General features: G+C 54.3%; 1 protein-coding gene across 1 annotated transcript; it reads left to right on the top strand.

Annotated features, from left to right (window-relative positions):
* The first annotated feature begins 10,497 nt into the window (after positions 1-10,497).
* OXTR (oxytocin receptor) lies at positions 10,498-11,568 on the top strand. Its single transcript, XM_017827043.1, has one exon. It carries the CDS (start codon positions 10,498-10,500, stop codon positions 11,566-11,568), a length of 1,071 nt encoding a protein of 356 aa, XP_017682532.1.

Raw genomic sequence — 11,568 nt, forward strand, 5'->3', positions numbered from 1 at the left:
GACCAGGGGACGTTTTTAAAAATATGGCTTGTAAGCAAAATACATCCCATGAAAAATACTCACAGGTGCTTCTGCTGAGCCCTGAAGCTTTGGTCAGAGCCCATCAGGGGAGCTTGGCAAAGAAGGCACAAAATCTGGGTAAAATTGAGAGTTGTGTGCCAGTTGACTTCAGACTGTAGCTGGGCCTGGGTGTTTGGCATTTAGAAATATTCCTCCTCAAGCTGTTGTTCCCAGGAACATTTGTGTTTGGAACGGGCTGAATGACGGCAAATATAAACCATCATAACTGCACGAGGTGAGGAGGGGCAGAGGCAAAGCAGGAAGCTGACTGTGTTTGTTTCATTTTTGCTAAACAAAACCTTTTGAAAGAAAATTTTTGGTGTCTGTTCTAGGGCTGCCTTTTCATCACAGTAGCTCACACAAGGCATTGAAATTGGGTGCAGTTGGCCAGGGAGGAATAAAGATGTTTATGTGTGGAATGGCCATGGAATCGATGTGGATGGGGTTTGCATCAGCTGCTGGGTAGCCCTGGAAGGGTTTGCTGGTGTGGTTTACTTCTGTTTGAGTTAGCAGCAGAGTTTTCTCTAATATGGTCACGATGTCCCCTGTCACACACAGAGAACAGCCTGGGAAAGCTCTGTTAGTGCTGCTGGCAGATAAACCCTGAGCTGGGCTGTCAGCAGTGTGGTTTTGCTGCTGACAGAGCCTAAGGGAGCATGTGCCCACCTTGCCTAAGCTCAGCCTGGAAATGGCACACCAGGTGCTGCACAAGGTCCTTACCTCGATCTATAGGGAAAATTGGGGTCCTGCAATCTTAACTCCCAGGGACTTCTGCCTTCAATCCAGGGAACGGGCTGGAAACGTGTCGGATCAGCAGCAGATCCTTCCTGTCTCCCAGAGTTAATTTTGCAGTTAATGGCAGTAACTCCTGAGGTGAGAGAAAAATATGTTTCCCTACCCAAGAAGGAGAAATAGTCTAATTTAGTAAGTATGGGCTAGAAAGTACTCAGAAAAAATCAATATTGGGCAAGTGCCCAAGGGGGAGTGAACCCTCATGAGCCGAGTGCTGGGGGTTCTGTTCTTGCATCCTGGTGCCCAGGGACTGGTGGGGGGTTCTGTTCTGTTGTCCTGGGTGCCTGAGGGGCTGGCAGGGGGTTCTGTCCTGGCATCCTGGTGCCCAAGGGCTGGCGGGGATTCCGAGCAAGACAAGAAACAGCTCCTGGACAGCAGCGTCACGGTCTGACTGCTGTGGTGACCTCAGGATATGTCCCCTGTGGCTCTTGAAGAACCCAAGGAAGAGTGTTGTCCTTGGAGCTGTGCTGAGAATGTGTACAAAGCCATGAGCTTTGGGAATGATGTTTTCCTTTGCTCATTCAATCACACTGTGGTTTCTCCAGCAGAGCTCGGTCCCTCTGTGGTCCCTCCTGGAATCCACTTCCAAGGATTCCTGTCTTGGCAGCCTGGGCAGAATGGGGAGTTCCTGTGGTTCCTAAAGCACCTCGTGGTGAAGAGGTTGGTTTGGGTTCAGAGAGCCCTCAAACACTCCCATGGTGGTGTGTTTGCTGTTGAGTTTGCAAACAGCCCTTACCCTTCCCAGTCTGGGGTTTACTGGATGACAACCTTGCTGTGCTATGAGAAAATGCTTGGATTTTCATGGGGGTGTTTTACCTGCTGGAATACAGCTCAGACAAAGGAAACCTTGAGAGGAGCTGCCCTCCAAAGCAGTTCAAAAGGCACCTTTATAAAAAAGAAAGAAAACACCCTGAAATATTTCTCAAAGTTTGACCTTTTTATTAAACTCCCTGAAGATTTTGGAGCCTGAATGTCAGCCACGATCCCAGACAGCATAGGCAGAGGCACACTGAAATAGTCCCCCCAACGTGGTCCCAGCAGCACTGGCAGCTGTCAGACACCTCAAGTGCCAAGGGATGGGGACAGGAGGGTGACTGTGTTTGCTGCTGTGTCTCACCTGATTTCTCATGGATTTGGGATTTTTTTTGCTGAGTTTTTTTTTAGTGTTGCTGCTTGGAAAAACTGCTTGGCTGCTGTATTTAGTGCCATTGATAAGAGCAGCTGAAGGAAGTGTGTTTATTTCAGCAAAGTCCTTCATGACTGAAAGGAAATGACTTGCAAGTAGTTAAAAATCGCTGAAAACTGACAGCAACTCACAGATTCATTCACTGCTGACATGTGATAGTTTTTCTCATAAAAATTCTCTGTTACTCCTCAGAAAAACCCCTTGCCATGCACAACTGGGCAAACTGGGAAACCTTTGGTGTTAGAGCAGCAATAATACTGTAAAGAGCTTTCTCCAGGCGTTGGCAAAGCAGCTGCTGGTGCGCGGGGGGAAGGTGCTGGTGCGTGGGGATGAGCAGGACACGAGTCCTACCCCAGCACTGTTCCCTGCGCTGGTGTGGCTGCAGGTAAGGCCATTGCCACTGACAATGAGCTGAAGAGCTGCTGCAGGAACTGGGGCGTTAAGATAGCGAGACATTTACTTGGTGTAGTAGGAGAGAGAACAGCCATGACACGTTAAATATGGATGTAAATCAAACTGGCTCCCTGACAACCTGTGGAGATTCATTTCTTTATATCTCTTACTGTTGAACTCACCATTTAAAGTCCAAATTGGTGACCTTTACCAGAGACGGGGCTTTTCCCCCTCTCTTTTGTAAGGAGCTGTGAGTTGATGCCAGAGGTGGGTGATGGTGTTTGTAGAGGTGACAAATCTGAGCAGGGCGTGTGGATGTGACACAGTGGTTGAGGTGCTGGGGGAGGCTGCATGGAGCAGACACACTGGACAATGTGGAGGCTTAGGAAAAAGCATGGATTTGATGGGCCTATGCCTCATTCCCACCCTGACAGAGCGGGTGCCCAGGTAGGATCCAGCCTGTCCTGCCAGACACAGCTCCAGGGCCAGCTCCAGCCCCAGGCGAGTGCCAGGGACTGCCAGGTCTGGCCTTTGCTGGGAGTGGCTGCTGATCCCCTGGGTGCCATAAATGACTCTTGCTGCACATCTCACCAGCCCTAAATTCGCAGAAATTGGATAACGTAAGGGAAAAAACAACAGCGAGGAAGGAAACGCAGTGTCCTCCCCACGCTGTCCTGTCCCCTCGCTCCCCTGGGCAGCTCCCTCCTCCGTCACCAAGTCAAGGGGCAAGTGGGAGCAGTTGGGGACTTGTGAACAGCCAGGCTGGGGACAGAAGTCCCGGCACGGAGGAGCTTTGCAGTGGTGATGCACAGTGAGACGCTGGGTCGTGTCCTCCTGCCCAGCGTTGCCGTGGCTGAGCTGCGGCCCCAGCGAGAGGGGAGGAACCCCACAGTGGTGGGTTTTAAGTGAGTAATCATGAAGTTACTGCATTCTCCTTGCACCTTTTCATTTTGTGACTGATGTTTGTTACATCACCCACAGCATATGCCTTGTGCTGGGAGGAGCGTGGTGTTGCAGGGACCCTCCATCCCACCCTCTGCCAGGGATGTGGGGTCCTGGGGACCCTCCATCCTGCCCCACTGCGGGTCCAGCCCCTCTGCAGCCATCCCCAGCCAGCAGATCCCTGACAGCTGTGGCTCTCTGGGGAGTTGGGAGCAGGGAGAAGCTCCTGGGGGGCCCACAGTGGTGCTGGCAGCCGGGCTGGGGTGATGCCAGGCTATGTGGGGGGGCTGCCCCTGGAAGGCTTTGGGAACGGCTGCTTTGGGCGGCGAATCCATTCAGAAGGAAATTAATTTAGTCACAGAGCAGTCCCTCAGGCCAGGGCAGGAGGGCAAAGCTGGAAACAAAATAATCACAGACAATAAAAATGTCCTGTTCCCCCAGCCCAGCAGTGGAGCCATGTGAAAGGCAGCGGTCCTGGGAATGGGAGAGAGCAGGAGTGGAGTCACCCTGACAGGCATGGGGCTCCCTGTGTGCTCTCACCCCATGTCCCCCTCCAAATCAGATAGCTGGGGGTTACCTGGTTTTGCTTCAGGGATGGCTGTGCTAGGGTGTTTTCTGGTGTTTTCCCAAAAGTTCTGGTTTTGCAGGAGAACTGCAATGATGGGCCAATTCCTCCAGCCTTTGGTGGATGTTCTCGTCACAAATACCAGAACAGCAGCTGTGTTTGGTCGATGCTTCAGAATCTGAACAAGATGAAAAATGGCTTAGTTTTCTGAAAGTTGGTCTGGGATCAGGTTATTTGAAAAATTTCCACCTCCACTTTTCTCACAGGGGAGAAAAGTTTTTTTCCCAGATAATGAGGGCTTTTACAGCAAGGATTCGCTTTAACTAATGCTGACCTTTTGGGTTTTGTCTATTGTCTTTCCAGCTCTAATGTTTTGTTGAATTTCTATGTTTTGGGGAGTTCACATTCTCTAAGATAAACAGTCCACACTCCAACCCCCTCTGCCATCCCTGGGGGATCTGTCTGGTAACACTGTGGGCTCAGGGAGCGAGTGTGTCTGGCTGTGGGTAGGAAGAACCCTTTCCTAGGCTGAGATCTGAATGCTGGCTCTCTTCATAGCCAGGTAGTTGGTTCTGGTTGCAGGTCCCAGCCCAAGCCCAGCGCCCGCTTGGGTTAAGGGCCATCGACCATCCTCACAGAGGACAGAGGGAGCAGATTTTGCTTGTTTCCCAGAAAAGTGAGCCTCTCCCTGGGGATGCTCCATGTGCTGGCTCTGCTCTCCCATTGGATCCTGTGAGCCACCCTTGCTGCTGGCTGGAAATGGGCTCCAGCTCAGCGAGCTGCTCCAGCTGGGACACGGTGGGGCTTGGAGCTGGTGCTGGGCTGTGCCTGTGCTGGGTGGGAATGAGGGTGTGGATCCCTGTGGGATTCCCATCATCACACTGACAGGGTGCTCCGGGCTGGCTGTGCTCTGACCATGTGCTGCCCTGAACTGGAGAGGTCCCCTTGCACCCCTGGGATGGACCTGCAGCAGCCGAGGGTGGGCAGGGGACAGGCAGGGGTCAAGGTCCCTCAGGGCCACTTCTCCAAGGGTGCTGTGTTGCTGACAGGAGTTAATAATAAATGATATTTAATTTAAGGCAAGTCTTCCTCCTATTTGGTGAGTGAGATTTCAGGGCAGCCGAAATGAACAGCCTGAAGTTACTCACAAAACCAGTAAAACCCCCCAGAATAGTAAAGTCATTATATAATCTCCCAACAGCTGAATCTGAATCCTCTTTGTTAAAAACCGTATGGATTCATGTTTGTATTTGGCCAGCTTGTTATTCCCAGGGTCTGTGCAGGCTCCATTGGTTTTTATGGCTTTGAGGCTGTAACAGGATGAAGTGAGAAACATTTTAGCACAAACAGCGCCCTGTACAGACCCAGTTCCTTGGGGAGGTGCCTGGGGAGAGCCTTGTCACCCTTTCAGTGGTTGGATGTGTCCTGCGTGCAGCAGGGGGGTGGGAGCAGGGGGGATTCCCTGTGGAAATCACAGACCTCTACCCTGTGAGGGTCTGCCCCAGCCTGAATGGGACTTTCTGAATGATAGGATCAGTGTGGATTATGGGATCAGCGGGATCCGGAGTCTGCTCTGGTTTAAATGGCTTTAAGCTCATGGATTTGATGGCAGCACTGCTGCCATAGCCCAGGTGAGATCCCTGGGCCTCGGGGCAGGAGGTGCATCCCACTGCACTCTGGGCACCAGGTGAAACCCAGTGTGTCTCCAGAGGCTCCAAGGCTTCCCTTAGGGTGCCAGTGGTGATGGGTATAGAAATGGTGCCGGCTTAATGCCATTAAATTCAGGCTCTTTTTGCAGATGTTCTGTCCCAAAGCTGGGTGAGCCTGAGCCGGGCTCCAGCACTGGTGTGGGCAGGAGGCCACTGGAGCAGGGGCTGACACATTTCGGTGAGTTGGGGATTTCTTCGAAGGAAGTGGTTTGAATCCCATGAACCTTTCGGGGACATGATGTGAAGGGATCTTTAACACCGAGTTCCTTGAGTAAGTTCAGCGTGTTCCCAGATAAACAAAAAGAAGGGAACAGAAGAAATGATCTTGATACGTGAACCCTTGGAAATTCTCTTTCTGCTGTGAATGCTGTCTAGAGCTCGAGGCTTCAGGTTCCAAGTTGTTCCTCCCTTCTCCACGTACAAGGTGGCTTTGCCAGCTCCTTTTCTCCTTCCAGTGACTCAGTTTCCAGAACCTCCCCCAGCCATGGCCCAGCCCTGCACAGAGCCCAGGCAGTGGGGTCATGTGCTGGGGCAGGAATGCTGGGACTGACCATGGACTGCAGTTGTACTTTTCATTTTTTATTTACTATCATCAATCTGAGGACTAGTTTTGCCATTTGATTTTTTTTTTCTTTCTTAACTAACAGAAAGAATTACCACGGCCAGAGCACAGTTCAGGTGGGTGATGTGATGGGTGACACGACATTATCCAGGATTGTAACTGTGTTAACCCAGTCCACACAGCATGTTCAGATGGAGGTATGTTACCCCTGATAAGTGAACTCAGTAACACAATGAATTTTGAGTAAGTTTTGGGTCCACATAATTCTGCGCATTGCTGGTATTTCCATGGTTTGTCTCCAAAACCTTGTTGCCTTCAGTACAGAACATTTTACAATATTGACTCTGTATTCCTCTGGAAATCAGCACAACCAGCTGGTGAGCCATGGAGAAAGCTGATATCTGACTTGGGGATTTAATCATGTGCACATTTAAGGAAGACACAGAAAACTTGTAATTTACTCTGGCCTTCGTGTATTCCCAGGCCTCACATAAGGCCCAGAGCCCTCACAGCTCTGTGTTCCACACAGAGACACCTCCTCCAGGAAGGTGTGTGAGTGAGACTGCTCATCTCTGTGGTTCTAGTGAATTTACCAAAACTGGCCTTCTTGCAGGCTGAGTGCAGCACGTGAGGACTAGGACAATTTCTAGGATAAAGAGAAATTCCCATGCAAGAGCAGCCAGATAAAATATCCTGGCTCTGCAGCCTGCAGTGCCTGCTGTGGGCCACAGCCACACACAGGAGTTCATGGGCAGCTGCAGCTCCATCTGCAAAGCCATTGCCTGGCCTTGACGTTTTGCCAGACCTCTTGTGTCATGGGGACCGTAAAGTTGGGATTCCAGATAGCTATTGGAAAAACAGCTATTTCAGATTCAGCAGTGAACCAACATGCAATTAAATTTAGCTTTATGTAGTGTTTGTGCTTTTGATTATCCCAAAGCATGTGTTTTTAAAATAAGAATGTTTCCAGCTCTATGGCATCCCTGAATGTTTAAAGCTGGAAGGAGCAGGGGATGACTCAGAAAACCCTCTGATTCTCACAGGATTCTTTGCTTTAAAATCACGTGTTTGGGTTTTAGTTGTGGGGCAACTGCAGCTTTGCCTGAATAAGGACCGAGGGGTTACAGGGGACCATGAGCATCTCTGGCTGCTGAGGGCCAGTGCCCAGACCCGACAGGATCACCCAGGGAAGGGCACCAGGAGCTGGTTGTTGTCCTGAGCTCCCACATCCCATTTGGTGTAGGTGGCACATTTTGGCATGGCAATTCCCTCCACTCTCTTCCCACTACAGAGGAAGGGAAGGGCATTAAAACCTTATGGCTGGATCCTTTTATCTGACCCTGACCAGACCCAGCCATGGCCACCCAGAGCCCATGGAGAGGGTCCATGGGGCCAAGCTCCAGCCGTGGGGCTGCCTCCCCACCCTTGCTGTGCCTGGGGCTGTGCCAGTGCAGCAATGACCTTGTGTTCAGAAGTGCCAATTTCTGAGCCCCTCGTGGGTTTAATACTGGGTAATTTATGTGAGAAAAGTGACATATGGAGAGAATGATTAAACCTTGTCTGTCTCCTCTTCTGCTATGAGGGAACCCCCAGCAGTGCTGGCTCCAGTGCTGGTTTCCAGTAGCAGAACCAAACCTGTCCCACAGTTGAACATGCAGCAGGCAGCAACTGCACACAATGAGCAGTAAAGCATTTTAATGTCACCCAGTGACAGTGTTATTGTCCTCGTGGGCGGGGAGGCTGGACTGGCTGGATGGCTCCAGGAGCTGCAGCCAACCTGGGCCTGGGCCAGCGTTAATTGCCCAAATTAATGTGTGTCAGGGCTGTGAGTTCCTGGGGCAGGTAACAGTCCTTGCAGTTGCAGGGGGAGTTCCTTTTTTTTCTTAGCAGTTTGAGATCTGGGATGAAATAAGCCAGGACCTTGGCTGGGAGTGCCATGGAAGGGGGATTTCTGAGACCCCTTGATCCTTGCAGCCTGCCCTGGGCAGGGGCACCGTGGTGAAGCACAACCCTGTGTCCAGAGCACCATGTGGCCCTGACTGAAGCTGATGGGGACAGGGGTGAGGTTCAGCCCTGCAGGGTCCCTGTCCTGCTGTCCTGGCACTGCGGGGCTTGGCTGTGCCTGGAGCATCCAGGCCCAGGCTCCCACGGCACTGCTCCCACCCAGCTCAGTCCCTGCCCCTGAGCAGGGAGCCCAGGCTGGAGCCAAGCACTTACAGTAAAACTAATGAAACCCTTCCATGACTTGGCCTTTTAACCCCAAATTTCAGTCCCCAGGCGTGTGATCCTTCACCTCGACTGCGAGCACTCGTGCACTCCGGGTCAGCACAGAGCGTGCCAGAGAACATGGCCCTGGGAGTGTGTGGCATTGGCACAGGGAGAAACAGGATGAATCCTTGGAGAGCTCTTCCCCAGCTGAGCACCTGTGACTCGCTGCTGAAATCAAATGTATTTCACAGTTACAACCACCCCTGGAGGTGCTCTGCTGCCATGTGTAGGAGCTGCACAAGGGGCAGGGGGCTCCTTCCTGACAGTTCAGGTCTGGTCTGAAGGAGCTGGGCTCTGTGCAGCTGTGAGTGACACCTCCTCCAAGGCCAAAGAGGAGCGGTGGCTGCTCTGCCTCACCTGAGGCAGCATCTCACCGTGCTGCCACCCCACCTGGATCCTCAAGCACATTTCCATCCCTCGGTGCCTGCGAGATGCTCAACGAGCCACACAGAAGCCAAGGGCAAACCTCTCCTTGCCTCCACTGGAGCCACAGTTTTACCCCAGTCACCTCCTCCTCCAGAGCTCTCCCAAAAAAGGCAGAACAATGAAAAAAGCATTGCACATGGTGAGCTGTGATCCACAGCGATTCCCACAGCAGTTTTATTGCCTGAAGGAGGAAGAACGTGAACCCTGGAGGGAAGAACTTGCCAAAGTATTTAACATTTCTACATCCTGCATGCAGCTAAAGGTTCCCAAAAATCTTTAAAAATAACTGCAGGGATATTTGTTCAGGGCCTAAGGCCGAGCTGAGCAGGATTTGAGATGTGGCTTTAGAGCGGGGGGCATGGGGGTGATGCTGGGGGCCTTCAGGGCCAGACCAGGCAGGTCCCTGCTGGTTGGGACACCTTTTTGGTTTGAGGGTCTGGGGGTGACTCAGTGGCAGCTGCCACTGGGCTGACAGGGGGCTGGGTGGGTTTGATGCTCCTCTGAACATCCCACCTGCACTCTTAGGTCCCTTGTAGAGAGCCTGAAAACAGGGAAAACCAGTGAACTGTGCTGATGAGCTGGTGGCAAATGGTGTCACACACAGCCACCTCTCCTTCTTTTATAGAAATAATACTCTGAAATAATCCTCCTGAAAGAAAGGTGAAGTTGGTGGTGGATGTTTTAACTGCCAGGTGACCGATGCATGCGCCTGCTCCTTGGACGAGGCTGGGCTGGAAGATACTGGGGGACATTCTCTGCGGGTCCTGCGACGGCAGCTCCAGCGGGACAGGGCTGTGCTGGGGGTGAGCCTGGGACGGGGGAGATGAGCCCGGAGCGGGGAGATGAGCCTGGTGGGCGCTCCCCCGCCCCGCTGCCTGCCCGGTGCCGGGAGGTCTCTGTGCTGTCGGGCACTGGCGGCCCCCGGGGCTCTGCCTGCCCCGCTGCCCCGGACCCCGCCCGGCACCGCGGCCGCTCCTCCGCTCCCCGCTCCGGGCACGGCCGAGGCGGGCGGGAGAGGGGCTGTGCGGGAACCGGGACTGCGGGGGTAACGGGGCTGTGTAGGGTAACGGGGCTGCCCGGGGGTGACGGGACTGCCCGGGGGCCGCCGGTCGAGCGGGACCGGCCCCCGCCCCGCCGCGGCCGCGCTCCGGAGAGGGCAGGGGGGAAGATGCTGAGGCGGGTCCGGGTGCGGGGCCAGCGGCTGCGGGCGGACCCCGAGGGGCCGCGCCGGGACCCGCCTCTCCCCACCGCCCCCGCCGCTCGTCCGGCCCCTGCGCCGGGGCTTGTGGCGGGGCAGGGGCCGGCGGAGACGCCGAGTGCCCGGGGAGGGGACAGGGAGGAGCCGCGGGAGCCGCCACCCCACGGACGGGGACAGGGACGAGGACCGGGACCGCAGAGAGACACGGCCGGGAGGGGACACGCTGGGGACACGGAGCGGGGGAACACGGAGAGCGGGTGGGATATTGAGAGCCGAGGGGACACGGCGAGAGAGCGGCGGGGACACCCGGCTGCCGCAGAGGGACGCGGTCGGTAGAGGCTCTGCCCCCTCTCTGCCCCCTTCCCGCCCCAGGCTCGATGCGGGCCGGCGCTGGCCATGGAGAAGCTGTACCTGGCGGGAAGCAGCGCCTGGACCATCAACAGCTCCCTGGGGAACGGCAGCCTCCGGCTGGAGAACCAGAGCGCCGGCAGGAACAGCACCGCCGACCCCCTGAAGAGGAACGAGGACATGGCCAAGGTGGAGGTGACGGTCCTGTGCCTCATCCTGTTCCTCGCCCTGACCGGCAACCTGTGCGTGCTGCTGGCCATCCACACCACCCGCCACAAGCACTCCCGCATGTACTTCTTCATGAAGCACCTGAGCATCGCTGACCTGGTCGTGGCCATCTTCCAGGTGCTGCCCCAGCTCATCTGGGACATCACCTTCAGGTTCTACGGGCCAGATTTCCTCTGCCGCTTGATCAAGTACTTGCAGGTAGTGGGGATGTTTGCTTCCACCTACATGCTCCTGCTCATGTCCCTGGACCGGTGCTTGGCCATCTGTCAGCCGCTGAGGTCCCTGCACAGGAGAGCTGACCGGGTCTCTGTCCTTCTCACCTGGCTGCTGTGCCTGCTGGTCAGCATCCCTCAGATCCACATATTTTCTCTCAGGGATGTGGGGAATGGGGTTTATGACTGTTGGGCAGATTTCATCCAGCCCTGGGGACCGAAAGCCTATGTCACTTGGATCACCCTCATGGTCTACATCATCCCTGTGTTGATGCTGAGCGTCTGCTATGGCTTAATCAGCTTCAAAATCTGGCAGAATGTGAAGCTTAAGACGGCTCATGGGCCCAGAGTGGGTCTGGGCTCAGGCTCCTGCAGTGGGATGGTGTTTGCCAGGGTCAGCAGCACCAGGCTCATCTCCAAAGCCAAGATCCGGACAGTCAAAATGACCTTTATCATCGTGCTGGCATTCATAGTGTGCTGGACTCCCTTCTTCTTCGTGCAGATGTGGTCTGTGTGGGACACCAATGCTCCGCAGGAAGGTAAGGCCTCTCCTCTCCCTCGGCCTGCCGTGCCTGGACGGCTCTGCTCAGTGCCCTGGGGACATCCACGGTGGAAACTCTGCTCCAAACTGGGTTTTGGGACTGGGAGGGAGATGGGAGAAAGTCCTGAACATGGGTAA

This window comes from Lepidothrix coronata, unplaced genomic scaffold (assembly GCF_001604755.1).
Source record: "Lepidothrix coronata isolate B3197 unplaced genomic scaffold, Lepidothrix_coronata-1.0 Scaffold134, whole genome shotgun sequence".
NCBI lineage: Eukaryota > Metazoa > Chordata > Aves > Passeriformes > Pipridae > Lepidothrix > Lepidothrix coronata.

Excerpts from the sequence above, each read along its gene's own strand:
- OXTR (XM_017827043.1), top strand. The coding sequence starts at position 10,498 with ATGGAGAAGCTGTACCTGGCGGGAAGCAGCGCCTGGACCATCAACAGC.